Source organism: Ambystoma mexicanum, chromosome 1q (assembly GCF_040938575.1).
Source record: "Ambystoma mexicanum isolate Mex_15411 chromosome 1q, UKY_AmexF1_1, whole genome shotgun sequence".
In the NCBI taxonomy this organism is placed as follows: Eukaryota; Metazoa; Chordata; class Amphibia; order Caudata; family Ambystomatidae; genus Ambystoma; species Ambystoma mexicanum.
The window spans coordinates 841,539,525-841,566,924 of record NC_090922.1 but is presented as its reverse complement, the minus strand read 5'-3'; the positions used below and the strand labels follow the sequence as shown (position 1 = coordinate 841,566,924).

The window sequence follows — 27,400 nt, the reverse complement described above, 5'->3', positions numbered from 1 at the left end:
AAGAGCAGCCTTCCCTTCCGGCGCAGCCGGAACCTAGGCCTCAGGATAGCTCGGCGGCCCTTTTGTTTGCGATCCAGTCCTTATGCTCTGAGATAAGGACGAGATTACCACGGCCCGGGCCGGAGGACCCGCAACCTGGCCCATTGGGAAGTCCTCTGACCAAACGACGGAGGACCCAACCCTCTCCTCCGCTCGCCCCCATAAGGACTGCAGTTCCCCTCCTCATCCTCCCACGAGTCGGGAGATGACGGTGCGGTGGGCTCGACGACGGGTTCTGATGGCGACGACGACGGAACGGGTCTCCTGTCGCACGGGCCTCTCCGCCCGACGAGATTGGCTCATTCCACGCCATGATAGCCAGAGCGTCCGAATTGTTCCAGCTCTGCCCGGAGGACCAGAAAAAGGAAGGTTTCCTCTATCAGCGCCGGGAGGCCAAGAGGAAGACTGTCATCGCGGTGCCTCTAATCGATGACATCTGGGAGGAGGGCCTGTCGGTACTCAAGAACCCCTCCACGGCACCAGCCAAACGGGACCGGTACGAGAAGAAGTACCGGGTCCCCGAGACCGCTCCCCTGTGCCTCAGGACCCAGCCAACGCCAGACTCGGTCGTCTCGGCGGCGGCGAAGAAGAAAGCGGCGGGGTCAGGATCCTCAACATCAAATTCCCCTCCGGACGGCGAGGGAAAGAAGTTGGACGCCATAGGGCGATGGGTCATTTCGTCGGCAGCGAGGACTATCAAAGCGGCCAACGCCCTGGCGATCGTGGCCCGTTACGTCAGGGAGCTCTGGTTTAAGCTGGCCCCCCATATTGGACTTCCTACCGGAGGTCCGAGGCCCTGGAAATACTTCAAGAAGGCGAGGTGGCGTCGGACCACTATTGCCAATACCGGGTTCCGCCAGCTGGGCAACAGTGTTTGCCTACGACGACGGGGTTGGCTCCGGGCGACCGACTTCCGTCAGGACGTCCAGACCAGGGTGTTGGACATGCCGTTCGACGGCAGCAACTTGTTTGGGAAGGCGGTGGACGAATCCCTCCAAGCCATAAAGACGGACTCGGAGACGGCCTGCGCCCTAGGAGCCCTTCAGCAACGACGGCCCTTTCAGAGCTCTGGAGGCAGACAAGGGGCCTCCAAGGGATCCAGCGGTGGCTCGTCGTCCTAACGCCAGGCGGCACGCTCCTCGTCTCAGGAGGCCTACAGGGGTTGCGGCAAGCAGGGAGCGCCTCGCCGCCGTCGGCAAAGTAGCCAGGGCGGCAAGGCCACCACCTCCAAGCAGGACTGAACCGGCCGTGGCCTCGGGCCCCCACCAAAGCACCCCGGTGGGAGGCCGGCTGACGAAGTTCGTCAGCGTGTGGAAGTCCATCTCCACCGACCGTTTATGCTGGATACCCTGGCAAGAGGACACTCGATCGAATTCCTGAAGAAGTGCCCTAACGTTCCACCTGTGGCCAGGAAGGAAAATCACATCCCGCAACTGCTGTTGGAAGTACGGGCGATGCTCAGGAAAGGCGCCATCGAGCTCGTCCCAAAGAGGCTCCGGGGTGTACTCAAGGTACTTCCTCGTCAGGAAGAAGACGGGCGGCTGGCGCCCCATCCTGGACCTTCGTCGTTTGAACAAATACATCAGGTCACAAAAGTTCAGGATGGTCACCCTCCAGCACGTGCTGGGACAGCTGAAGGAAGGCGACTTTCTATCGTCGCTGGACCTGGAGGGTGCTTACTTCCACGTTCCCATCCTCAAAAGTCACCGAAAGTTCCTCAGGTTCGTCGTCCAGGGACGCCACTACCAATTCAGAGCACTGCCGTTCGGATTGAAGTCGGCCCCCAGGGTCTTTACCAAGTGCCTAGCACCTGTGGCACCTGTGGCGGCGCGGCTGCGCCTGCAGGGGATTCACGTCTACCCCTACCTGGACGACTGGCTCATCCGCTCAAGGACGAGGGAACTCGCCGTCGAACACACTGCGAGGACCGTCCAGCTACTCACAGACCTGGGATTCGCCATAAATTACCAAAAGTCCCACCTGGTGGCGTCGCAGGTGGCCCTGTTTCTGGGAGTGAAGCTCGATACAGTGAGGCGCCTGGCGGCACCGTCGGAAGAACGGACGAAGACCATTCTGGGCAAAGTGCAGCGCCTGCTAGCCACGGACGTGGCCAGGGTGTGGTCCATCAAGTCCCTCCTGGGGATGATGTCCTCTTGCATCTACCTGGTGCGCCTCTGCAGACTACGGATGCGCCCTCTTCAAGAATTTCTCGACGTCCGTTGGATGCAGGCGACGGGCACCTTCGAAGACAGGGTCCCCCTCAACGAGGTGTTGCGGCGGGCGATTCAGTGGTGGGGCGTTCGAGCGCACCTCATGGCGGGCAAGGACTTTCAGACGCCGGCATACCTGGAGACGGTGACGACGGACGCTTCCCTGAAAGGTTGGGGCACCCACACCGGAGATCTCCACGCAAGAGGCCTCTGGCTCCCGGAGGAGAAGCTCCTGCACATCAACATCCTGGAACTCCAAGCCGTGTTCTGGGCTCTCAAATCGTTCCTCCCGTCGCTCAAGGGCAAGGTGGTGCGGATCTTCACGGACAACACCACGACAATGTTCCCCAGCCCTATCCAAGGAGGCACAGGATCTGTGGCACTGGGCGGTCGCCCAGGGGATGTTCCTGGTTCCCTTCCACCTGGCAGGAGAAAGAAAGAAACACCATCGCCGACTCGCTCAGCAGGGAGCTGCGCGTGTGTCACGAATGGGAGCTGCGCCAGGATCAGGTGGATCAACTCTTCTGACGATGGGGCAAACCCCAAATCGACCTGTTCGCAACAGCGATGAACTCGAAGTGCCAGAGGTTCGCCGGCAGGTTTCCCCAGCCGAGAAGCATGGGCGATGCGTTCTCGTTCCCCTAGGACGGCCTATACCTGTATGCGTTCCCTCCGTTGCCGTTGCTGCTTCGACTCATCAACCAGCTCAAGAGGTCCCGGTGCAGGATGATTCTCGTTGCACCGGCGTGGCCGAGGCAGATCTGGTTCCCGGACCTTCTGGACTTGTCAACGTCCCCTCCCATCAAGCTGTCGGCGGACGCGGATCTTCTCTCCAGAGAAGGAGGCGCCATCTTCCACCACGACCCGGCGTCGCTGAACCTGCAGGCTTGGCTCCTGCAGCGCTAGAGTTTGGAGGGTACGATATACCGGCCGACTGCAGAGAGGTTCTTGCAAAGGCCAGGGCGTCCTCGACTCTCAAATGCTACGGTCACAAGTGGAAGAGGTTCTCTATCTGGTGCCGAGCACAGAAGATCAACCCCCTACGGATTACGGCCCCATAAGTGCTGCCGTACCTGCTATCGCTGGCAAAGGCTGGGCTAGCCCATGCCTCCATTAAGATTCATCTGGCGGCGATCTCCAGATATACCAGAACCACAGGACGTACGTCCCTGTTGTCCAATCGACTGGTAAGAGTTTATGAAAGGACTGTTCCGGTCGTTCCCGCCGGTGAAGGCCCCGGCCCCGGCGTGGGAACTTAACGTGGTGCTGACCAGGCTCATGGGGGCCCCCATTCGAGCCGATGCACTCCACACCGATGAAGTTTGTGTCGTGGAAGACTGCATTCCTGGTGACCATTACCTCCGCACGACGAGTGGGAGAGATCCAGGCCCTATCCTGCAAAGCACCGTACTTGACTTTCCATGCCTCAAGGGTGGTGCTTAGGACACACCCCTCCTTTATGCCCAAGGTGCCGTCGGACTTCCATCTTAACGAGCCCCTGGTGTTACCTGTTTTCTTCTCATCTCCTTCATCGCCGGCCGAGAGGACTTTGCACTCGCTGGATGTGGCTAGAGAGCTGACGTTCTATGTGGACCGCATGAAGAGTTTTCGGAGGACATCACAGCTATTTGTGAACTTTGGACCTGTGAATCAAGGGAAGGCTCTCTCGAAGTCTTCTATTTCCAGATGGCGCTCCGGCTGCATCATGCACTGCCACCGGTTGGCTAACCGACCGCTGCCAGGCCGTCCGAGAGCCCATTCGACCAGAGCGATCGCTGCTACCCCGGCTTTCCTATCTGGTGTGCCCCTGCTGGACATCTGCAGGGCTGCTACGTGGAGGTCGACGCACACCTTCACGAAATTCTACTGCGTCGACCGGGATTCCAGGGAGGAGTCCAGGGTCGGCCAAGCAGTGCTGCGCAACCTGTTCGCCTAAGGTGAGCCTGGTGAGAAGGTAAGAGATGCTTAATGTTGAGTTGTTGTATTGCTTAATGTTGAGCCTGTTGCCACCTCCCGTGGTTGTGCATGTGTGTACTGCTATGTATTCTTTTATTCATGAGCATGTGAATCCATGCCAGACCCCATGCTGGAGAAGGAACAAGTTACTTACCTGTAACTGTTGTTCTCCAGCATGGGTCTGGCATGGATTCACATGCGAACCCTCCCGCCTTCCCCTCTGCGGCTCTTCACTTGGTCATACTGCCACTTCACGTGCTACCAAATCTGAAGATGGCTGCCAGAGGCGGGGCTTAGGGAGATGGCAGTCATTGGCTGTGGTCAGTATGACGCAGAGATCAGTGATTGGTTACTACTACGAAAGACAGATCAGAAACGAAACTGATACTGATTTTTCTTTACCGAGGATTCCCAGCCTGACGACGGGAATATTCATGAGCATGTGAATCCGTGCCAGACCCATGCTGGAGAACAACAGTTACAGGTAAGTAACTTGTTCCATGCTCCGAACTAAAATGTCCAACACATAGGGACACCACATATATACAAGTTTTCACAGTCTGAGCCTACTGAGTCCACAATCCTTGCTCATCACCAGAGCCCTTAGCCACGGTACTCGAACAAACATAGAAAAGGGACTTCTACCTCTGCTGAGGTCCCTACCACCATGCACGTGTCAAACAGCTCCAGCACCAACATTAATCGCAAATTACACCTCCCGCGTACATGAAACCCACCCACACAACACGTTGCCCTTTATGTGGACCGCACTCAGGTTCTTTTGCGTTTGTCGATGCTGCTCGGCTGCTGGCTCCCCGTTAACCGCTTGTCTCGCCCCTCTGAACTGCGTGGACACCTCGCCGACTGTGGGCGGGATAGATTTCTCAAGGCGGCTCCCGATGGCCTATCTCCGGTTGCGCTGTGCGGTTATCTCGCAATTCCCGCAAGGGTCCAGCAGCCTTCTGGGTCCGAAGGCTAAGGAGGCAGCTTCTTGCTGGGCTGGCGCCACAACAGATCTCTGTGGAACCTCCAACTTGTTAGGGGTGGGCCCCTGTTCTGGCCAAGCTGGTCTGGGAACCCACAGGTGCAAGCCCGTGGAAGGCTTAACTCCTTCCCTCTGCCCAATCAAGAACGCCAGGTCTACACAAGAGGCAAGGAATTACTGTGGTTTATTATAGCCAAAGCACCACAGGGATCGCATACATGAAAGAACGTCCACGCATCTTTCAACAGACCCTGGTTCGCAGGCCAGTTTTCATGGCATCTGACATCACTATTGGCATCATGTTTGGGAACCGTTTCAGAAACTCGGGATAGGCTATTGCGTAGTAGCTCCAATATAGAAACCTATGGAGGTGGTGTGTTACGGGACAATGTAGTCTCAGGTGGTACGCTTGACCATCCCCAAAAGTTGTTTAACAACATTTGTTACAGTGAGCAAGCCCCATGATTGGTCGGTGACCCCCACTGTCCACCCCTAAGGTCTGTGTTTGGGATTGGGTTTGCCGCGAGGAACCGAGCCTGGGACAACCTCTGTTCCCAGCCTGCGGGACACCTGTGAATAGTGCCTTGTGCAATTATGTATCTGCAAGATGCAACTGTGTGTCGGCATCATGGCGGTGTTTAGTCCATAGCTGTAGTGAGCGCGCTCTGGTTCCCCACGTAGAATTGTAACGTGACACTAACAACTTTGTTGCAGCTATTGTCTGGCCGGCAGAACAGGTTGCTCTTCTCGGGCCCCAAGCTTTGCAGCCCCTCAACTCGGCCAGATCAAGTGCTTGGAGACCACATCTGTGAGCCCAGGACCTTCGAATTATTATATTTTTTGTCGGAGAGCTCACCTCTCCTGCAGCCGGTGTCTCTTGCAACATTGCGACCTTGGTGGCGGCTTCGCTCCTGCCACAGTAGTTCGGGTTGCACATAATTTCTGAGAGGCTTGGAGTCCCTTTCCTGAGCCCATCGCGGGCTGCTAAATTTCCTAAGCCATAGTCTGGCTTCTACTGTACACATCTTTTAGTCTATAGGTTAGTGTGTTATGGCTGTCAGGTTTCATGAGTGCTCCTGCCACACCATGGGGTTATTTGCATATGAGCATCTGCAAGCATTTACACACACTCTTCTTGCTTCTTGCGTTAACGCAATGCTGTAACAGGCCTAATGACAAAATAGTAAACGTGCAGACATTATGTTTATGTCACTGTCCTCTATCTATAGAGCTGTATGCCTGTGTTCTTCATGTAGTTGAATGTGTGTGCGGATAGCACGTGTGCTTCATGTCTAACGTAGCTAGGTCGTCATGGTGTCTCTAAGTGGCTTGGCTTCTTGGTGCTTAGTCGAGTCTGTCCATGTAACCGTCTCCAGCTCCGTCTTGTGTCTCCTCGTTCCCTCTGGGTAGAATTTGTGCTACTGCTGGATTGTAGGGTCTGCTGGGAGGGTATCTCTCGTGATAATTATCCTTCATGGGAGCAGTGGGAATGGATGCTAGTTCATATGACCGACGGCCATATTGTCACAGATTCTACTTCCTGTTGAAGGGTCTTCCGGGACGGAGGGCACGTTCTGATTCTCCCTTTTCACCAGGCCCCCATTCTGATTAGTATAATGCATCTATTGCCTCATCCCCTTCAGAGTGGACTACTTCTTCAAGAACTGACAGGCATTGGAAACAGAGTGCTTGTAATACCTCTTACCCCACACATTCTGTTTGATATGCCTGAGGGGAGTGGATCACAACAGAGAACCACTGTTCCGGGGGATTCCGACAGCAGCAGTGCAAACTTCGGTCCCACAGACTCCAAAAGTACAGGCAGCATGCAAGTAAAGTTTTTCTGACAGTTTCATGTAGTTAAAGAAGTTGCAATAAATGACTGCCATTTTGAAAAATCTCATTAAAGAGGTAGTACCTCAGGTGGCGTCACTGCCTTCACCTCATACGCCACAGCTGATGCAACTGCATCATCCTCCTGCCACTCCTCCCCCTTCATTGCAACTATCTCTGCAGCCAATTCAGGCTGCTACTCCTCTCCGCCATTTACAGGTATGCAGAGGTCTTATCGTTCAGAGCGACTAATCGTTTTGGCGTTCTTATTCAGAATGACATTGTGTAAGTGGCTGAAAAACTGTGGATTAACCACACTATTCTCAGGCTGTAAATAAGTGTTTGGACGCCAGATTGAGACAGCTGGATGGAGAAACTACTTTGTTGTCTTTGCACCCTCAACCGTATTCCTCAGTGGTGGCAGCAGCGTGTATATGCTCAAAACAGTCTGCAACTTATTCCTACGTCCCGTCCCCTTTCCTCCATCCTGTATGGGCGTCCCTCACAAGGGATGGGAACGAAACCTCTTTTCCACCAGAAAAGACACTTTCCCTTTAAATTTACAGGTTTCGGGCGAAAAGTCTGAATAAAAATTACCGACCCCACCAGAAGACCTAAAACACCCCCCATGAAAGTTCCAACTACCAAAATTTCGAACTTTTCGTGGTATGTGTTTAGGTGTTTCGGTGGGGTCGGTATGGGCCCTGGTGAGTGTCCCCTGCTCACTACTGTGAGCGGGATGTTGCGGGATACACCCCGCCAGCCAAAAGAAAAACACCCCCACAGCTCACCTGAGCAAAAAGAACAAAAAGGAAAAAGACCTGTGGCTGCGGGTTGTCCCCCACAACACCCCGCTCACTATACTATACAGTATAGAGGGCAGGGGTTGCGGGGGACCCCTCGCAGCTCCCCCAAAGTAAAAAAAGAAGAAAGAAAAGGACCCTGCGGCGCCGGTTCCCCATCACGGAAGTGAAAGGGAACCAGCGCTGCACGGGCAAAGTGTGTCTGAAGGGAAGGTAAGCCAAAAAGGGCTGGCTCAACCCCCATTCCACTCAACCCATTAACAGAAAGCTGGATTCTATGTTTAGACAAACAGGGGGGGACAGCATACATGCACCCTCAGCCTCATCAGTTAACGCTGCTGCATCCATGTATGCCAAGCCCCAGGCATCCTCTAGTACTGCCACGGCAGCCCTACTGAACAAGGAAGTAAAGACTCTCGAATCATACGGCAAGAAGGTCGGCTCAAATGCTGTGCTGCACCTCAAGCAGGCTAACGCAGACGCCATGCTCGCTGCGGCTAATCAACGCTTGTGGAGGGAAATCAGACTTTTGCCCGACATCCCTAAGGACAAGCAAGCCTCATTCAAAGCGGGCCTAGCTGAGGCAAAGCTCGTGGCTCAGGACATTATGGAAGCTTTGCTTCTGTAGGCCACATTGACACGGCTAATGGAGCAATCTATCTGGCAACAGACATTTAAAAAAAAATGTGTATTTCATTTTTATAAAAACAACACACCACACAATAATACTTCACATTATATTATCATATCCGTTACACAGCTTATCCTAACACTACCCCAAATCCCCTGGTGCATACTGTCTCAAAGTATATTCCTAATCACACTGCATTTGCCTTCACTAATGTAGCCTGCAAGGCAACCGCACAGTCATTGCATGTAAACAAGGTCACAGCGCTATCTATCGTTGGATGTCCATCCCCAAGTCGGCTCCCTGTTCCCCTAGTGCTTTCTCCCACACCCCTGTTTCTGCTGCAACCCACTTTTCCAAGTTCCACCACCATCTTGTTAGACTCGAATCCTTGGCGTCTTTCCACCTCATGGCTAAGCTACGTTGGGCCATTATGTACATCAAGTCTTTGATTTTATTCAACAATTTATCTTTCATGCTTCTCTTATATTGGTCTTGCATGCAAGCCTCCGGGGTCTGAAAATCCAGTTCTCTACCTCCTCGGGTCGCTTTTTGTGCCACCTCCCTCCAGAACCTCTGCACTACAGGGCATCCCCAGAACATGTGTATGAGTCCGGCATTTTCCTCCCTACATCTGGTACATTCTTGTTTGCCCACTCCTTTGAATGTTGCAATGACGGCATGTGTGAGGTATGCCCTTTGTGTAATATACAATTGTATTAGTTGTAGTCTGGCATTTCTAGAGACCTTCTTATGGTGCAGTTTTACTTCCTTCCATTCTCTATCCTCAAACGGCTTACCCAGTTCCCTCTCACACCTCTCCCTGCACTTCAATTCAGCTCGCGAGGCCCATTCTATCAGTACCTCATAGATCCTTGAGATGGCATGTCCACCCTCTGCCACTGTAAACAGCGTCTCTAGTTCTTCAATCTCTGGTCTCTTCATTATTCTTCGGCCACCTATCTTTCAGTACCTTTACCACCGTGTTAGGTAACAAAAACTGGCCCTTATGTATACCCGTGGCCTCCTGCGCTCGACAAAAGTCATCAGCCCCGTTTCATTTCGTCGGTCCCCTACCGTAGCTATACCACATTCTTCCAATCTTGACCGGACCATTGCCCTACTACCTGGCATACCCTGTAAGATTGCCGCTATAGGGTTCTGTGGCTAGAGCGGATCCTCTAGCCCCATGTCTCTAAAGGCCCTCCTCCAAACCCCGAGGCCTAATTCTACCAGGTAAGGACCACCCCTCTGTTCATTGGCGGGGATCCAAAGTAGGTCTCTTGGGTACCTCTTTTGTATTGCCGGTTGCAGTAGCAACATTTCTGTCGTGGGATTGTCGGCCATCCATTGTACCACATATTGTAGATGGCATACCAGAAAGTACAGCTAAAGATTTGTTATCTTCAACCCCCCCCCCGTGTTCATATGGCCTTTGTAGTACGTTCAGAGCCACCCTGTTCCTCCCCTCATGCCACAGGAAGCACCTACATATTTTCTCGAAGTCTCAAATACTGCTTTCGAATATTATACAGGACATTCCCAAATTAATGCATGAGTCTCAGCAGTGTCGCCATTTTTAGTAGCACCGCTCTGCCCATCACCGATGGAGTTAACTTACTCCAGAAAACATTGACTTCCCGAACCCATTTCTGGCCTGTACTGTATTGCATTAGTGTTCTCGTTTCGGGTTGTGATATATGTTTACTCTCCGGTATCTGAAGGAGTTCTTACTCCAAGGCAGGGGAAGGACAAGTAGTTCTCCTTTGTAACATTCGCTGTCACGGTCAATGGGAACAAAGTTGACTTAACGTTATTTATTCTTATACCTGTTAATGTACTGGAGTTATTCAGTACCTCCAGAAGATATGGCTGATTTCTCTCTGGGTCGCTCAGATACAGCAACATATCATCCGCATACATAGACACTACATGTTTCACCCTGTCTGTTTATACTCGCATTCCGATATTCCTGCCTCAAGTACGCCGCCATCGGTTCCGCCACTATGATGTATAGCATTGGGGACAGCGGGCAATCCTGCCTTATGCCCAATAGAGTTCCCATTTGTCTGATTATGTGGTCCCCATACAGACTGTGGCCATCGGTTTGGTGTATATCAGCTGTACACACTTCATGTACTGCGGCACAGTCCCCATCTTTGTCATAGTGGCATGCAACCAATTCCAGTGTACTGAGTCGAATGCCTTAACCACATACAATGACACTACCGCACACTCTGTAGCATGATCTTTCACGCTGTAAATCGTAGTCTCTCAGCGATATTCCACCCTGGTACATACCCGGTCTGATCGGGATTGATCAGTACACGTATTACCTTGCAGAGCCTGTTTGCCAGAATTGATGTAAGGATCTTGCTATCCTGATTCAACAATGACAGCTGTCTATAGGATCTGCAGTCTGTGCCTATTTTATTCGGTATTAGTAGCGGGATTTTCAGGGCCTCCTGCATGCTCTCTGGTAGTATCCTTTCTGCGTACGCTTCGTTGTACACCTTTGCCAGTAGCGGCGCCAGCGTGCCAGCGTAGGCCAGGTAGAATTCACCAGTCCTTCACCTTGTTGAGCTCATCTGTGCCTGGGTCCTTCCCCTTAGGCAATGACCTAATAGTGGCCACAACCACCTCCAGAGTTATGGGTGCCTCCAGTTCCTCCGCCTGATATGCATCTAATTGTGGTCGGGTGATAAGATCCAGGGTATCCTGTAGGTCCCTGTCCTTGCCGGCATGGGGACTTGCATATAATGCTCTATAATACTCTGCAAAAACCTCATTAATGCCAGTTTGCGTGTTAACCTCTACCTTGTCCATGTTTTGGATGGAGCATGTAGGGGATCTGATGTCCCTGCCTCTATATGACCAGGTCAACATCCTCCCAGGCTCGTCTCCCTGTGCATGGCTCTTTTCCAGATATTTTTCATATTTAAGGTTCCCCAACCTATCCCATTGTACTAGGCATGCATGCTTCAGTTTAATCACTTCTTCAACATGACCCTTGGCCTCCCTCTCCAATATTGCTAATTTCTTTCCATGCTCTTTAGTTCATTGACAATGACTGTATGTACTACCCCATCCCCCCGGCCCGACTCCGCTATAATTTCTCCTCTGATGACCACCTTGTACGATTCCCAGACTGTGCCCACTTCTGTACACTACCCTTGTTTACTGCAATATATTCCACTGTGCTTTTTCTGATGTGTTCAGCAAACGCTTTATCTAACATTGATTTGCTACTCAACCTCCATGTAGGTATGGGTGGTCCCGGAGCAAACACCCGCCATTCCGCTATGAGTGGGGAGTGGTCTGAAAGAACCATGGCCAGATATTCCACCTCTGAGAATTTGGTCACATGCTCCTCAATGGCGAACACATAATAGATTCTCGTATACACTCTGTGTGGAGCCGAGTAGTGCGAATATTCGCTGTCCCACCGTGTTGTACCCTCCATAAATCTCGTAACTGGAAGTGCTGCAGCAGCGAGTTCAACACCTTAGCTGGGGGAGACGGCCTTCTGTGTTTATCATCAGATCTGTCTATTATCGTGTACAAAGTACAATTAAAGTCCCCTCCCCATATCAATATTCCATCCCTGTAGGGTCCCAGTCTTGCATACAATGATTTGAAGAATACCGTGGCAGCATGGTTTGGTGAATAGGTGTTCACAATGCATATCTCCCGGTTTTCTAACATACCATGTAACATTGCCATTCTGCACTCATTAACTGTCTTCATGGTCAACACTTTCAATGGGATAACAGGGTCTACCCAAATGAGGACCCCTCTGGCATAAATCGAATAAGTGGAACCCACCAGCACTCCTCCCCAGGTTCTTCTGTTTTTGGGCATCCAGATGCATTTCCTGTAACGGCGCTATCTATACTCTGTTCCTCTTGATATACATGCTCACTCTTCTATGTTTTACATAATTATTTAACCCCCCGATGTTCCATGTCATCATTTTAACAGTGTTAGCCATTATATTCCATTTCTAGGGTGTCAATGAGGCCTCCAGCCCATGGCTAGTCTCAGTAAAAGCTTTATGCAGTGTTTAACACTATATGCCAGGCTCTCTTCTTCTGTCCCCCCGCACCTCCCAAACCAACATCAAACCAAACCAAAATGTAACCTGTCAAGCTATGCTAGGCATGCCAGGACTTCCCTGTTTCTGCTCCATTTGACCTGGTCGCTAGATCAGTCACCTGATGCCCTACGGGCGGGCCCTGTACAGTGGCCCTCAAAACTACTTCTCGGGGGATGGGGGGAGTGGGTTCGCTCTCAGCATTCCTTCTACCGGGTTTCTGTGATCCACTATTTTGCTCCTGTAATCTATGTCGCTTATTGTATTGCTTCCATACTCGCCGTTAGTTATTACAATTTAGCCAACACACATCTCCCCTATGACAAACCCATCCCTTCATTCTGGCTTCTGTTATAGCAGTCCACATGGTAACTTCATCCTCTCGTCTAAACACTTTGGCTCTATTCTATTCAATCTGATATCTGGGCACTGTCCATCCACTCCTGTGCTTCTATCGGCGCCTCGAAGAAAAAGACTTTCCCGTTGTATATCACTTTTAACCTTGCTGGATATATTAACATGTACTTTAGTCCTGTCTTCTTGAGTCTGGCCTTTGTAGTGATATATTGGTCTCTTCTCTTTTGGACGTGAAACGTGTAGTCCGGGTATACTGTCATTTTGGCTGATGTCCTTTGCATTGTGCCTCCTGACCTTGAAAAGGCCAGGATCTTTTCCCGGTCTTTGTAATCCAGCACCTTGGCTATGAGGAGCGTCTGCAGGAGGATATCAATGTCTTTCGTAGTTTGCACCCTTCCTTCTGTTTGACCTGCTCTTCCAATTTCCCTGTGCGTTCCGCTATGGGTCGGACATCTTGTCGTAACAGTTCTACATCTATGCCCACAGCGTCAATCTTGACCTCTAGTGTTGCTTGAAGTGCCGCAATGGGCTCCAGGATCTGTTGGTTACCTGGGTTGGCCATGATTGCTGGGGGCGCTGCCCGTGCCTTGTCTTTGTCTCCACTGCCCTCTTCTTGATGATTAGCTTGGCCTTTTGTGAAGTTTCTAATGTGGTCGGTTTATTCTTGCTCTTGTTGCCCTACGATGTCCTAGTGCCCCGCAAGTCTTGTAATGCCCTCTATTTTACTTGTTCCTTGGGGGATTCTGTCTCTTATGGTTCCCAATGCTTAAGTTCCTGTTGTACTTCGGGGTAAGAGTGCCCACTTTTCCATGCAGCCCCCGTCCGCCTTTCATTCTTGGGCGTACCGTATCTTCTTAAGGAAGACCTCGTCAATACTGCATTCTGTGCTCCAGATTAACGCCCTAATTAGGAGTGCCACGGGGTACTGAGGCTTTCTCTGCCTGTCGTGCCCCCTCCCGCCTTTCGGCCTTGTTATGCGATACCAAATGTCGGATCCTTTGGCTATTTGGTGTTTATATACTTCTTGGTAGGTGAGGGCGTCTTCCGGTGTCTAGCACTGTCAAACTTCTGTGTAAGTCCTTCGTGCCAGGCCGGGGTGGAAGAGGAGCCTAGGGCGTGCCCAGCCAGACCACACCGTAATGTGTCCCTCTCCACTTCCTTTTGCCCTTTCTTCTCTCCAGGTTGTTTATGTGCCCCCTAGTGCTACTCCTGCCTAGTCGGCTACGTATTGTGGCCCATATGCTGTTTCTGGGCCTGATCCGCTGTGATCTCTCCTAGCCATCCCTTCGCCGTAGTGAGATGATGGTGCGGTGAGTGTGAAGAAGACCGGTGGGGGGTGTCTGTACTTCTGCTCTCTATATGGTAGAGGAGAGGCACAGAAGACCCCAGCCAAGATTCTCTATTACGGTAGCAATGGTCGAGCAATCAAGGCCTAGCTTCTCAGAAGGTGATGCAGGCTGGTTCTTAAGTACAGTGTAGTCCCCAAGCCCCCACAAAGGAATGTCCACACACTGTATTGGTTAGAACACAGTCTTTATATAATCAATATTCCAGGTTATGTACACTTATCATAATAACTCACTTTGTACTCAGGAAAATCAACAATGGCAAATATATACAATTCTAAAGTGGTACCACCCTTTGTATTAGATCTCATTAAAGTGCATGAACAATACTGTAACAATGTCGCACAGATCAATAGGGTGAAACCAGCAATAGAGAGAGGAGAGAAAATAAGATGGTTGAGCAATAGGCAGAATACTGGCCCCTACCACTAGACACAGTTCTGTGTGGAGATCCCCCCACCTGGGCAACCTGTAAAATAAAGATATAGCACAAGCCCAGTCCATATATTGTTCTGCAAGTCTTATTCCCTCCTATAATGTTTTTACCCCCCCAATGTACCTGGTGGAGTCGAGTTCTTCGAAGAGGCGTCGACAGATCCTTCTTGAGCGACCCCCTTTCAAGCGGGAGTCACGGATCGTCGAGAAACTCGGCGTTCGGCGACGGGGAATCGACGGCCCTTCTTGAATGCCTTCCCTTTCAAGCGGGAGGCACGGGGCGTCGAACGTCCGTCGACAAACAGGGTAGAACGGCGTCGATGAGGCGGCAGCTTCGTCCGAGCGGTGCTCGTCGGCGTCGGAGCGTCGGCGTCCTGCAAGGCAGAGGCGTGCGGGGCACCTCGGTGACAATAGTTCTGGACCGCAAAGATTGTGGAGACGGAGGCCCAGCAAGGGCGTCGAGTCGTTTGAGTCTTTGTGATCTTCGGGTGGCGGGAAACCCACCGGCAGGTTTCTCCTCCGCACGTTGGTCGTCCTCGACTTTCTCCGGCAGGATAAAGCGGTCGACGGTGCAGACGAGGGAGTCCTTCGATTCGAATGTTCTTAGGCAAAGGAGCGGACGGCTCCGGTCGTCGGCGGCACGGCGTCAAGTGGTTCCCACAGCTGGGCAACACAACTTCGACGGGCCTCCAGCGGTTACACAAACCTGCGAACCCTGGTCGACGACAATGGACTTCGACGGCGGCGATGTCCGGGTGCTTCACTTCGATCTCCTCGGCGGTCCCGTCTCGGGTCGACAGCCTTTCGAGGGTCTGTCTTCCAGGGCGCTTCGGCGAAGATGGAGCGGTGCTCGATGGTCCCTCGGAGCACGGGAAGAGAGTGCCTTACAAGGTCCTCTCTCGGGTCAGCCTTCGACGATTTCGGCAGCCTTCGGATCGGTCGAAGCAAATGCCACAGCAAGTCTTCTTCTTCCAGCTGGACGTCGAGGATCAGCAGTTCCAGTTACTCTTAGAGTGGAGACTCAGCTCCAGGATGCTTCTGAACGTTCCTGAACGTTCCTGACTCTTACCAGTGGTGAGAGGTCCCCAGATGTGCTATTCTGCCTCCCATCCACACTGCTGGCACACACTCAGCAGCCAATCATACAGAAGGGCATTCATGCAGTCAGTCAGCCAATCAGGCACACAGTGCATTGAGGCCACACTCCTCCCTTTCAGACACTCACAACAAGGAATGTGGATTGGGACAAGTACCCAGCCATTCAACACTACACACTGCATTCAGGCCAGTTTCGGGCAGGGCTGTCTCAGTCTTTGTCTCTCATGCCAGAAACCAGACAACCACAACAAGGAGTGTATATTGGTCACACACTCCATTCACCCAGGTCCCACCCACAGGAGGTACCCACAACATACAGTCACTGGGAAGGCTCCAGTCAGTCTAGCTGGGCCTTCACAACAACACCATATATGGAACTTCCACCAAACAGCCAGTCAGGGGGGAGGGACAGAGTCGGGGCTTCCCAGGACTTTGGGAAAACAAGATAACAGGCAATAGAAAGCAAGAGGCCACAGGGGCCATCTTGTTTTCTATCAGGAATCAACTGATCCCAATGGCAGGGCCTGGGTATCCCAAAATGGAGGACACCCAGAGCACCTGTCAAATTCAGCATAGAGCTGCCACCAGCCCATACCCTGCTCTGGGGCCACCCACAGGTGCCCAAAAACATACACTAGGGGCACAGGGTTGTACCCCTACCCATGGGTGCCATAAGGGTATCCCATGGGTCTGTTCACCAAACCAAAAGAGAGAGCTCCACTGCCAGGAGTCCCACATGGACTCCTGGGCAGAAAACATGACAGAACACACGATAAAAAGCAGTAAAGGACAAGGATTCAGAGGCCCTGTCCCTCTGATGCATTTCCAGCATCACAGTGAGCTCTTCTCAATTTATCTGCGTATAGTCACCGTGCCCACTATACGATGAGCACTGTACAGCTGTTCTCTGCGCTGCCACGTACACCAGTATCCCTATAGTAGTCAGTGGAGCACACGTGCCTAATATGCAATGGCCTTCCGTGTACCTTGCCTGCACGCTACTTATGTTGTAGTCCCACGCCTCTGTAGTTTGGTCATGCGATTATGGGCCTTTCTGCTTGGCTCTGCGATCCGGTTGTTGTTAGGAAGGGGAAAGGCCCCAACTACGTGCGTCACAATACAAGCGAGGTGTGTGCCTCCTGACTTCATTGAGTGCTATTGTCTACTACTGTTGCCCCCTGTTTGGGTATACCGCCTGCAGGACATTTTCATGATTTGGCAGATTTAATGAGGAGTGTTGAAAGAAGTTTAAGAAAACAATCGGGTAAAGTGAAATCAGAGGGCCTTTGTGCCATAGGTACAGTTTAAGACTTTGGCTGGTGGCATAGGCAATGCCAATGTGCTCACATCATGGCTGCTGGGCATACACTGCTGGCAGTGCAGCTAAGACCTGTCTCTTCTTTTTATATGATGCAGACATGATGCCCGGGGCACTGCACCATGAGGCAAACTCTATGCCCTGCCAGGACTGCACCAAGGTTCACTACGCACAGTGCACTGCTGAATTGCTAGGGTAGCACTGTTAAAGTAGAGCATCATGATTTTTTGATTATATATCTTTAATTGTAATTATGCTTCTCTTATAAGCATGTATATCATTTCTTTTTTAAAGTACACATTCACAAAATATAGTTGTTGAATGCAAGATATGGTTAAAATGCAGAACCTAAAAGCCATCGAAATTTAGCATTTATGGATGCCAATGCTACCGTGTGTCGCACCCTGAGTCGTTTAAAATACTTTATCACTAATAATGGTGTTAAAAAATGACATGAGAGCGAGTTTGGGTAGTGTGTTGTGAAAAGGCTATGGGAACAAAGGGTCATGGTGCAGTACTAAAAGGGCAATGCTGACCTGTGTGGTCCACAGCCGAGTACAGAACTGCAACCGTGTCGGTGAACTTGTCTAACCTCAGAAGTCGGTCTGTCCTTTTGACAGGCCGACTGCAGAGGGCATTGCTGCTGGCCAGTAACGTTTGACGAACATGTAGCTCCAGCTCTGAGGCCTTTTGGGAGGCGGGGAAAGAAAGGAGACATGGGAGAGAGTGGTATAAAGCCCGCTTTTTATTTGCGTTTTGTGGGTGGAAGGTGACGGGACAATAAATGCATTTTTGTTAGCTGTTTATGCTTTAATGTTGACCCCCCCTATCCACCCAAGACTGCCAGTCCTTCCTCAGGAGTTTGGAAAGGGATTTATAGGGGGAATTTAAAATCTTTAACAATATAGATGGCTGGCCATCAACACATAGGTGCATTTAACCTTGGGTTTCGGAGTTATTTGGAATCTCAAGCTTCACTCAAGTGATCTTTTATGTTGTTCGAAACTCCTGTGCTTGAATACATGCCCATGGTGTACAGATACCCATCTAAAAGTATGTATATCAACCTATCTCTGTGTATTAGGACTTTCCTCTGAATAGGCTGGCCTGTGTGCTAGCTAATGCTTGCTCTCTGCTAACCTTTGAAGTTTTGTCCCCTGTCAATGTTTTGAACAGTGTGTTTACTATTGTGCTGTTTAAAACCCTCTTGTCCAGTCTCTGTGAAGACACCTGGACTTTGGCGTTGTTCTAAGATTGTCTGTTTCTCTCTTAAATTCTTTCACTCCCTGCCCCCAACTATCCTTGAACAGATATTGTAAACTAATATGTCTGTCTCTCAGGCTATTTTTGAGGAGGAAATTCCTCTGAAGCAGCTGGGTTTTGCAGATCTGCTGGAGCTAGTTTCATCTCTGAGTAATATCCTCCACCTGGAGAGCAAAGAGGGTGACAAGGATCTCAGAATCTTCGATGCCAAGAAGTGGAATATGGGTAACGGTAAGTGCCCTGCTTTATTGCTTATTTTGGCTAGTTTTATCCTGAACATATTCAATACCTATGCAAATTACAAATGCACATCTCTCCTATACATATTTTAAAATAGAAATTGAAAAAAGCCTTTTTTACATAAGGTATTTCTGCTACATTTGGACACTTGGTTGCACTCTCTAACTGGTTGCCAAGAATTCAGAGTATTCACATTTTTTTCATCACCATTCACTTCTTAATTTTGAAAGCAGTTATAGAAATGTATTGTATTAAATATTTTTAATAAAAATGAAGGTAAAAGCATACAATATGCAGTGTTAACCCTGTTTAACTCTGCTAAACGTGCATACTTTTCTAACCTCCTTCACTCCCAAGCCTCTCATCCTCGTCGTATCTTTCAAACCCTCTCTCGTCTTATCTCCCCTCCTGACCTTTCTTCTACTTCTCTCTCTCCTTCTGACTTTGCTAACTTCTTCTCTAAAAAAATTCTATCTCTTCACCAAAAAATTGTCTGTTCTCCTTCTTATTCCTCTCCCCCCTCTCCTTGCACTCCCCCTCGGCCCACATGTCTGAATTTTCTCCAATCACTCCCTCTGATGTCTCTCTCCTCCTAACTAAATCTCACCCTACTGCTGCCCCTTCTGATCCCATCCCAACCCTTCTTATTCCCAAGATTTACCCCCTCTCATTCGCTATCTAACCTCCTTCTTCAATACTTGTCTCTCCACGGCAACCTTCCCCTCTGCCTTCAAGTATGCCACTATTATCCCTATACTGAAGAAGTCTTCTGCTAATCATCTTCTCGCTTCCAACTTTCACCCAATGTCACTTCTACCTTTTCTCTCTAAAATACTCGAACGCTTAGCATATTCTCAGCTCTCAACTTTTGTCACTAACCTCTCTTTCCTGCCTCCCTCTCAATCTGGCTTCCGCCCCAAACTTTCCACTCAGTCCGCTCTTACCAGTGTCATTAACTCTCTCATTACCGCTCGCTATTCTAAGCAATCCTCATTCTCCTTGAACTCTCTGCTGCCGTCGATACTATACTGTCGATCACCCCTTACTTCTCAATACTCTTTCCTCATTTGGATTCAAAGGCCCTCTTCTTAAATGGCTCTCCTTTTACCTCTCCCACCGCTCTTTCGCCGTTTCTTGGGGTGGTCGAACCTCCACCACCTTCCCTCCTGGACTACGGCGTTCCTCATGGCTCTGTCCTCGGACCGTTCTTATTCTCTCTTTACACCTCACTCCTCAACCCTATCATCTCTTCCTTTGGGATTTCTCGCCATTTCTACGCTGATGACACCCAGCTGTTACTCTCCTTTTCTTCCTTCACCTCTGACTTACAGCTAAATCTCTCTTCCTGTCTTACTGCCATTAAAAACTGGATGTCATCTCTCTCTCTCTTAACACTGACAAGACTGAAGTCTTATTCTTTCCCTCTACCCCTCCTTCTATTCATTTTCCCCTTCTAATCTTCCTATTTCCACCCATGCTCGTAATCTAGGAATTTACTTTGACTCTTCTCTCTCCGTTACTCATATCTCCCTTCTCGCGCATGCCGCTACCATCTCTTTAATATCCGTAAAGACCATCCTTCTCTCACCTTCCATGCTACCAAACTTTTAATCTCCTCCCTCATCTTTTCCTGCCTTTTCTATTGTTCTTCTCTCTTCTTCGGTCTCCAGCTTCCCATCTTGCCCCCCTCAAATCCCTCTACCACTCTGCCATCTGTACCCTCTGTCTTCTATCTCCCATGACTCCATCTCCAACTCACTTTCTTACCTAGGCTGGCTTCCTTTCCACTCCCAACTTAAATGTCACTTCCTTTAACTTGTCTTTAATTATGTTCATGACCTTGCCCCTCCTTACCTCTCCTCTCTTCTCTCATTCTACACCCCCTCTCACTCCCTTCGTTCTGCTGATATCTTCTTACGGTCCGTTCCCCCACCCCCTTGTGCCTCTTCTCGTTTCCGCTCCTTTCAGCTCCTTGCCCCCTCTACACTGGAACTCCCTACCTTTTCTATCCGCTCCATCCTCAACTATTCCTCCTTCTGCTCCTCTTTGAAATCACTCCTTCTTCATTCCCCTGCCTGAGACCTTTTCCCCTCTCACCTTTCTCTCTCTCTCCTTCTAGTACCATCTTCTTTGTCCCCTTTATCCTTCCACTTCTCTTCTAAGATCTCCTTTCTTCCTACTACTTACTCTACTCCCTACTCTCTCCCTCTTCTTTCCTTCCCCCTCCTCTCCTCTTTCTTCTCATATGCAAATTGTTCCACATGCTGTTTTTCTGGTTTGATTCATGTATACTGTTATTGCTTCTATTGTTCCATGTTTGATGTATTTTTGTTGTTATACTGTAAAGCGCTTTGGATTAAAGCGCTACATAAAAACAATAAATACAATACAATCAAAAGACAAAACAAAGTGCATGCAAGGTTACTTGGCGAGCCCTCCCTAAGGATAAGGGAAAACCCAAAGACATTATAAAGGAGTTACAGGATTTGACACGGTAGGTGACCAGACTAAAGATTGGATATCAAGAAGATACATTTGAAAAATACAAGCAGACCACTACATCATCAGGAGAAGGGAGTCATTCTCCTGACCCCGCAGATGGTTTTGAATAGTGGTAGGGCCAGTTAGTTTTTGTTTTATTTGGATAGCAGACTTAATAATATGGACATTACGTGACGACTGACGAGCACCTTAGTTATTTATATAGGTAGGGAACACCCCATAACAATAGGGGAAGATAGGCCTTATAAATCCTGGAAATGTCATCGCTGTGTCTGCGTCTTCCTTTTGTCCCTCCACATGTCCCAATAATGCAGTCAGTTGCCTGATATAGGTATCATAGGCAAAGTATAGCTTACTAACATGCACAATGCAGCCTCAATAATATCATCCTTTACCTGGCAAGTCACCATATGTAAGTTAGGTTTTGTAGGTGCTGCCATTTTATGCAAAGTTTAACCTTAAATGCCCAGTTTCTGTAAGGGAAGGGATGGTAGGCCTTCTATTCTGGGGGGCCTTTCTACCTCTGGGGGGTTCAGGTTCACATTTATTTTAAATGCTCATCACTTCCATAGAAAAAGTTAATGTTTCTGTTTTTTATATCTTTTTTAAAAAACTTATTTATTACATACTTGCAATTACATACAGTTTGAGGGAGCAGTATAATTCATTGGAATGTATACAGTATTTCATCACATAGTAAACAACAATGAAAATTGCCCAAGCTTACAGCGCAGGAGTCTTGATTCTAGTAAAGACAAGAAGGCAAGCATTATGCTTTAACTTCTTTAATTACTGCTTCCAATAGATTTTCAAAACTCTTAAATATCTTCATTTAAAAAAAATATTTTTTAACATCAGCCACTGGCTGTATAACAAAAAATCTGTTCTTAAACAAAAAAGAGTGGAGAAACTACAAATACCCATGATCCTCTCTTTTTAGGTAGTCCATTATACCAAAAAGGAAACTTCTTTTGGCGTCTTCTGAGATCGCTTCTTTGTCCAAATAACTTCTTATCCTCTGATGATCGGCTATCTTCCCTGCTCCAATTCTCTACAGTTACTCCCAACTGCTCTTCTGGTCATCACCTGGATTAATTGAGACGCATACTGTTAGGGAGGGGAATAAGCTTATCAATAATATACTGTATAAGAGACATTGAGTATTTGCTGGGCGGGATAATGCTGGCCTCCATGTCATTAATAAAATCAAGACTTCCTGCGCTGTAAGCTTGGGCAATCTTCATTCGATCCGGAGGCGAGCATTATGCTTGTTCAAAGCTCTCTACCAGGGCCGTAGCAATAGCTGAAATTGACTTAAATAGAAAGTTCTGAACATGGAGTCACTAGACCAGTCCGCTGCTTTCATGATCTCCTACAGCAGGACTCCCGCTGCAAATGCCTTGGAAGTCATCGCTCCTCTTACGGAATGAGCCCCGAACAATGATATATCAATTCCTGCTAAGGTCATAATCTCTCTCACCCATCTTGCTATAATAGCTGTTGCTACCGCGTGATGCAGCTTTCTGCGTGCTATCAATAATTGGGCTATGCTCTGTGGCCTTACCCCTGCTGTTGCGGCTACATAATATACTGGGCTACGCATAACTTTCTCTTATTTGGAAAATAGGGGTACGAGATCACTGATGAGCTGGTCTTTGTGCGCTGCGCAATGGTAAACACCACTCCCTCTGGGTAAAAGACCTTCCTGTCAATCTCTAACACTTTCACGTCTGAAACTTGTCTACAGGATACTAGACAGTATGGTTGTCAGATTCCCTGCTAGCTGTTTTGTTGATAGGTCATTATTTGGCCATTGTTCAAAAAGGTTTTGCACTATCTATGTTAACGTCCCACAAGGAAGAATACTTCGGCTGAGGAGGTTTGTTCACTTTTACTCTAAACTAACTACAGCTGGATGCTCTCCTACTGGTGCGCCATCGACTAACTTGTGTCCGGCTGACGGATCTGTACACTCTTACTGTCCTGAAAGCTCATCCTTGACTGTGCAGGCTTGCTAGAAAGTTTATCACCTGTACTATAGGGGCTGAAACAGGAGGAAAACCCATCCCCCTGCACCATATCTCCCAGGCTTGCCAAGAGATACTATAGCTCCTAATGGTGGACACAGCCCAGGACACTCCGATGAGCTCTGTAGCTTCTTCTGAAAGTCCTGGCAAACACCATCTGCACCTGTAACTCTGCATGCGATCAAGGCTAGAGTTTGTTCCTGCACTAGCAAATGTACTAATCCTGACGGATCCGTCAGGAGATCCGCTTGATGCAAATTCCTCTGGGGGAAATCCGAAGAAAGTCCATCAGAACTGGAAACCATGCTTGCGATCTCCATTCTGGTGCCAATGTCACCATTTCTGCTCAGTCTCTGCCTACTTTTGCTAGTACCCTGGCCAGCATCGCGAATGGTGGAAAAGCGTAAGGGACTTGCCCTGTCCAGCTGTGTAGGAAGTTGTCCGTCCTCAGCGCCTCTGGATCCAGGCTCCAGCTGAAGTATTTCGGCAGCTGGGCATTGAGCATCGACTCAGAGATCCGTACTGAACGGTCCCCGCACTTGCTGTAATCTCGTGAATACGGACTCGTGTAGCTTCCAGTAGCTCGAGTCCTGTAGATATTGGGGGTTCCAATCCGCTATTGAGTTCTGAACTCGGGGCAGATACTCTGCCGTGAATGCAATCTTTTTCTCCAGGCAGAAGTGCCAGAAGTCTTTGGCTAGCTCTGCTAGCATTTTGGGTTTGGTGCCCCCCCCCCAGCTTTAATTTACCTTACTGCATAGATGGTGTCCATCCGTAGAAGGACGCAACAAAGTGATTTCTGTTTGACAAACGCCTTTACTGCAAATGAGCCTGCAAGCAGCTCTATGTAGTTGATATGAAGGTCGAGTTCTGCCTGTGACCATTTCTCCCGTTTCTGTTTGACCACACCTTGCACCCCAGCCTGATCTGCTGGCGTCGGACTCTGACGAGCTTTGGAACGTCTCCAAAAATGGCTCTGCCTTTCTACGCTTCGATGTTGTGAAACCACCGTAGGGGTTCCGACTTGTTGTCTTCTCTAGCAGCACCTGTTGGTAGTGCATACCCTTTTGGAGGGATCTGATTTTGAGTCTCTGTAAGGCTCGGTAGTGTAGGGGTCCAGGAAAGATCGCTTGAATATATGCCAAAGTAGACCTACTACTCTGGCTAGATACAGGAGAAATATAATCAGACTCTTGAGAGCTACTCTTAGATCTTTCTTTATTGCACTCATTTTGTGAACGGGGATTTCTAGAGTCGCTTTCCGGGTATCTATCACAAATCCTAAGAATTCTGTCCTCTTGCTCGGAGCTAGGGCGGATTTCTCCTCGTTTACTAGGAAACCTAACCCGGTTATGGGTGAAATAGCGAGGCTGAAGAGAAGACTCCTGAACTGCCAGGCCGGTCTCCTCCAAATGAATCTCTAGAAAGGACGTTGCGCTGCTGCTATGGGTACCGTAAGGTATGCATATTTTAGGTCTAATCACGCTAACCAGTAGTCCTTCCTGAGCATATCCCCTAGAAGATGGATTCCCTCCATCTTGAAATGTCTGGAAAGCAGCCAACTGGTTCTTTCAGGTTTGTCACTGGGCTCTGAAAGCCTAGTGTTTGTGTGTCTGACCTTTCTATCGCTCTTTTCTGCGCTAGCAGCTGTAACTCTGCATCCAACATGACGCTTTATGCTCGCTATATGCGAGTGCGTGGGGAAGTACGCGATTGCTTGGTAGTCTCTATAAATTCTAGCCGGGACCCCACTATGGTTTGCAGAACCCACGCGTCGCAAGACAGCTTGCGCCAATTGCTCACAGAAAGCTTCGTCTTCCCTCCTACTGGAAGGCAATGTTTGCTGTGTGCTCTCACCTCTAGGGATTCCTTGCTGCCTGTAATATCAGCGACCCCTGCGCCCTCTATATCCTCGTCCTCTGTTGGGGGAAGAAAACGTCTTGTTGCTTTGATTCACAATATTGCGCTCTCGGGCCTTGGGGCCTCCTTTTGTGAGTTGAAATGGCCAGTCGAACGGCCCCTGTGTCGGCCGGCCTCTGCAAAATCTCTCACAGGAAATACTTTCCGGATGGAGGCTTGTGCTTTTTCTAGTGCTGTGAATGCTACTACACATTTGTTCATCTCCTTTACGAAAGCTTTGCGAAAAGCAACCCTTGGGCTACTTTGCTTGCTTCGTAGGACGCTAGGTCACCTAGTTTATCTATTTTTAGGAGCATGCTTCTGGCCTCTCTGATGAGATCGCGCAATTCGCGTTTCCTAAACATGCCTACTGACCGTTGAGCCCAGCTTGCTAGAACTTGAGGGTCCACTGGCTCTCCTGTATCTTTTGCCCTCTCTCCGAGGTCCATAATCTTGGCTATGGGCCCGGTCAGGTCTAGAATTATGTCTTGGCAGGATTTCCATGTTCGATCCATGCCTTTTCTGGTGCTCTTTTCCTGCTTTGGTCACAAAGGTTTGTATCTTTGGATCGACCTCTGGCTTATCTGCAACTTTCCCTGCCAGCTCTGGTCTAGGACACTCTGCGCTTAGGCGGAACCTGGTATCTTCTTCTAGTGTTTTTCACATTTCTGTGCCATGTAAAGGGCTACCTTTGGTGATGAGACCCAGTCTATTGACCTGGGGTGCGTAAGCATTTCTGGTTCGAATCTGTCTGACATGTTGGCTTCATCCTGTAGTCCTTCCACACTGCTGGCTTTAGACTCGCAGGTAGCTACTCCCTGCGTGTCGATGCTGGCTTCATCATTGTATTGATAGTCCTCATCTGAGGATGTTTGTGGTTCCCCTGTATTTTCTACCCCTGGGTTTGGGGGTACGAGGCTGGGCATGGCTAATTTCAGCAGAAAAGCGTTTTAAGTCTGTTGAAAGCGTCAGCCCCCTCCTGGGGCTTCTTCTTTGTCCCCATCATAGTGCCGGGGAGAGTAAAAGAGGCCTTTCTCTTCTGGGCTGTTTTGCTTCCCTTATCACCCTCTTTTCTCCAGCATGGGGTCTGGCATGGATTCACATGCTCGTGAATATTCCCCGTCGTGAGGCCGGGAATCCTCGGTATAGAAAAAATCAGTATCAGTTTCGTTTCTGATCTATCTTTCTCAGTAGTAACCAATCACTGGTCTCTGGGTCATACCGCCCTCAGCCAATGACTGCCCTCTCCCTAAGCCCCGCCCCTGGCAGCCATCCTTAGATTTTTACCGCACTTTCAAGTATTGGGAGTCCTCGTGCTTAGCTCTCGAGCTTTTGCTGCGTTTTCGTGCTTTTTTCAGGAGATTTTCTCATTTTTCGGTTAAATAGAGCCTCAAGCTCCACCGTTTCTACTTCCGATCAACAGGGACCCGTTTCGGAGTTTCTACACCCCTCAAGGGTGAAGATTTCGTCGAGTTACGCTTTTGGAGGATTCCAGAAGTTCCGAGGCCTACCCCGGACATGGCCCAGGAGAAAGGGAGCTCGACACCCAGGAAGCTGTTCAGGACCTGCCCTGGATGCCAGCTTCAGAACGTTTTCGGATGAGCATTCGTTATGCCTCTACTGTCTCCATGAGGACAAGACGCACAAGGAAAAGGACTGCGTGTTTTGTGGGAACATGTCGGAGCGGACCATGAGGGATCGCCACCTCCGTCTCGCCAACTGGCTGGAAGGTAAGAGCCCGCCAGGTGAGAAGAAGAAAAAGAAGTCCGAGCGGTCTTCTAAGTCCTGTGAGGGTGCTCCGGCGACGGGGGCCCAACAAAAGGCTAAGGCATCGCGTGTCCGCAGGCACCGGGAGCGCCGAACGGTCGGGCTCCTTGGCTGCCAGGCAGGGCGCATCCTCCCCGGCGCCATCGACCACGAGCCAATGCTCTGGCTCGGGTAAGAGGAAGTCCGAGAACCCGGCGAAGCTTCTGGAGAGGCCCCGGTCGATCTCGAAGATTCCGGCAGAGGGGGAGTGAGGCTCAGACCCTCCCACCAAGGTGAAGGCCCCAGGCGTACAGAAGGTGACGTTGGCCTTAATTCACCCTGCTAAGACCTAGATTGAGGATGTCGCCGCGGCCCTGGCTCAGCCTGTGGCGGCTACACCAGTGGAGGCGCCCTCAGGTACCAGAGTCTCCCTGCCACCGCGGAGGGAGTCGTCTTTCAGGCCCATCGAGAAGACCCCCACGAAGTCCTGGTTGGAAAGCGTGGGGGAGGGGTTGGTGGCCGTCGTGGATACGGACACGCCCTCTGAAGAGGAGCTCATCCAAGTCGTGGAGGGGGCCCAGCCCATCGGGAGGTATCCCGACGAGGGCGACGGTGACGCAGA

The 27,400-nt window shown here is 49.9% G+C and overlaps 1 protein-coding gene across 1 annotated transcript in view; it reads left to right on the top strand.

Annotated features, from left to right (window-relative positions):
- Positions 1-27,400, top strand: part of TDRD5 (tudor domain containing 5) — a 2,293,977-nt gene that overhangs the window by 893,962 nt on the left and 1,372,615 nt on the right. The window contains exon 7 of the mRNA XM_069641474.1: positions 18,442-18,595. Within this exon, the coding sequence (XP_069497575.1) occupies positions 18,442-18,595 (154 nt within the window). The remainder of the gene's footprint in view (positions 1-18,441; positions 18,596-27,400) is intronic.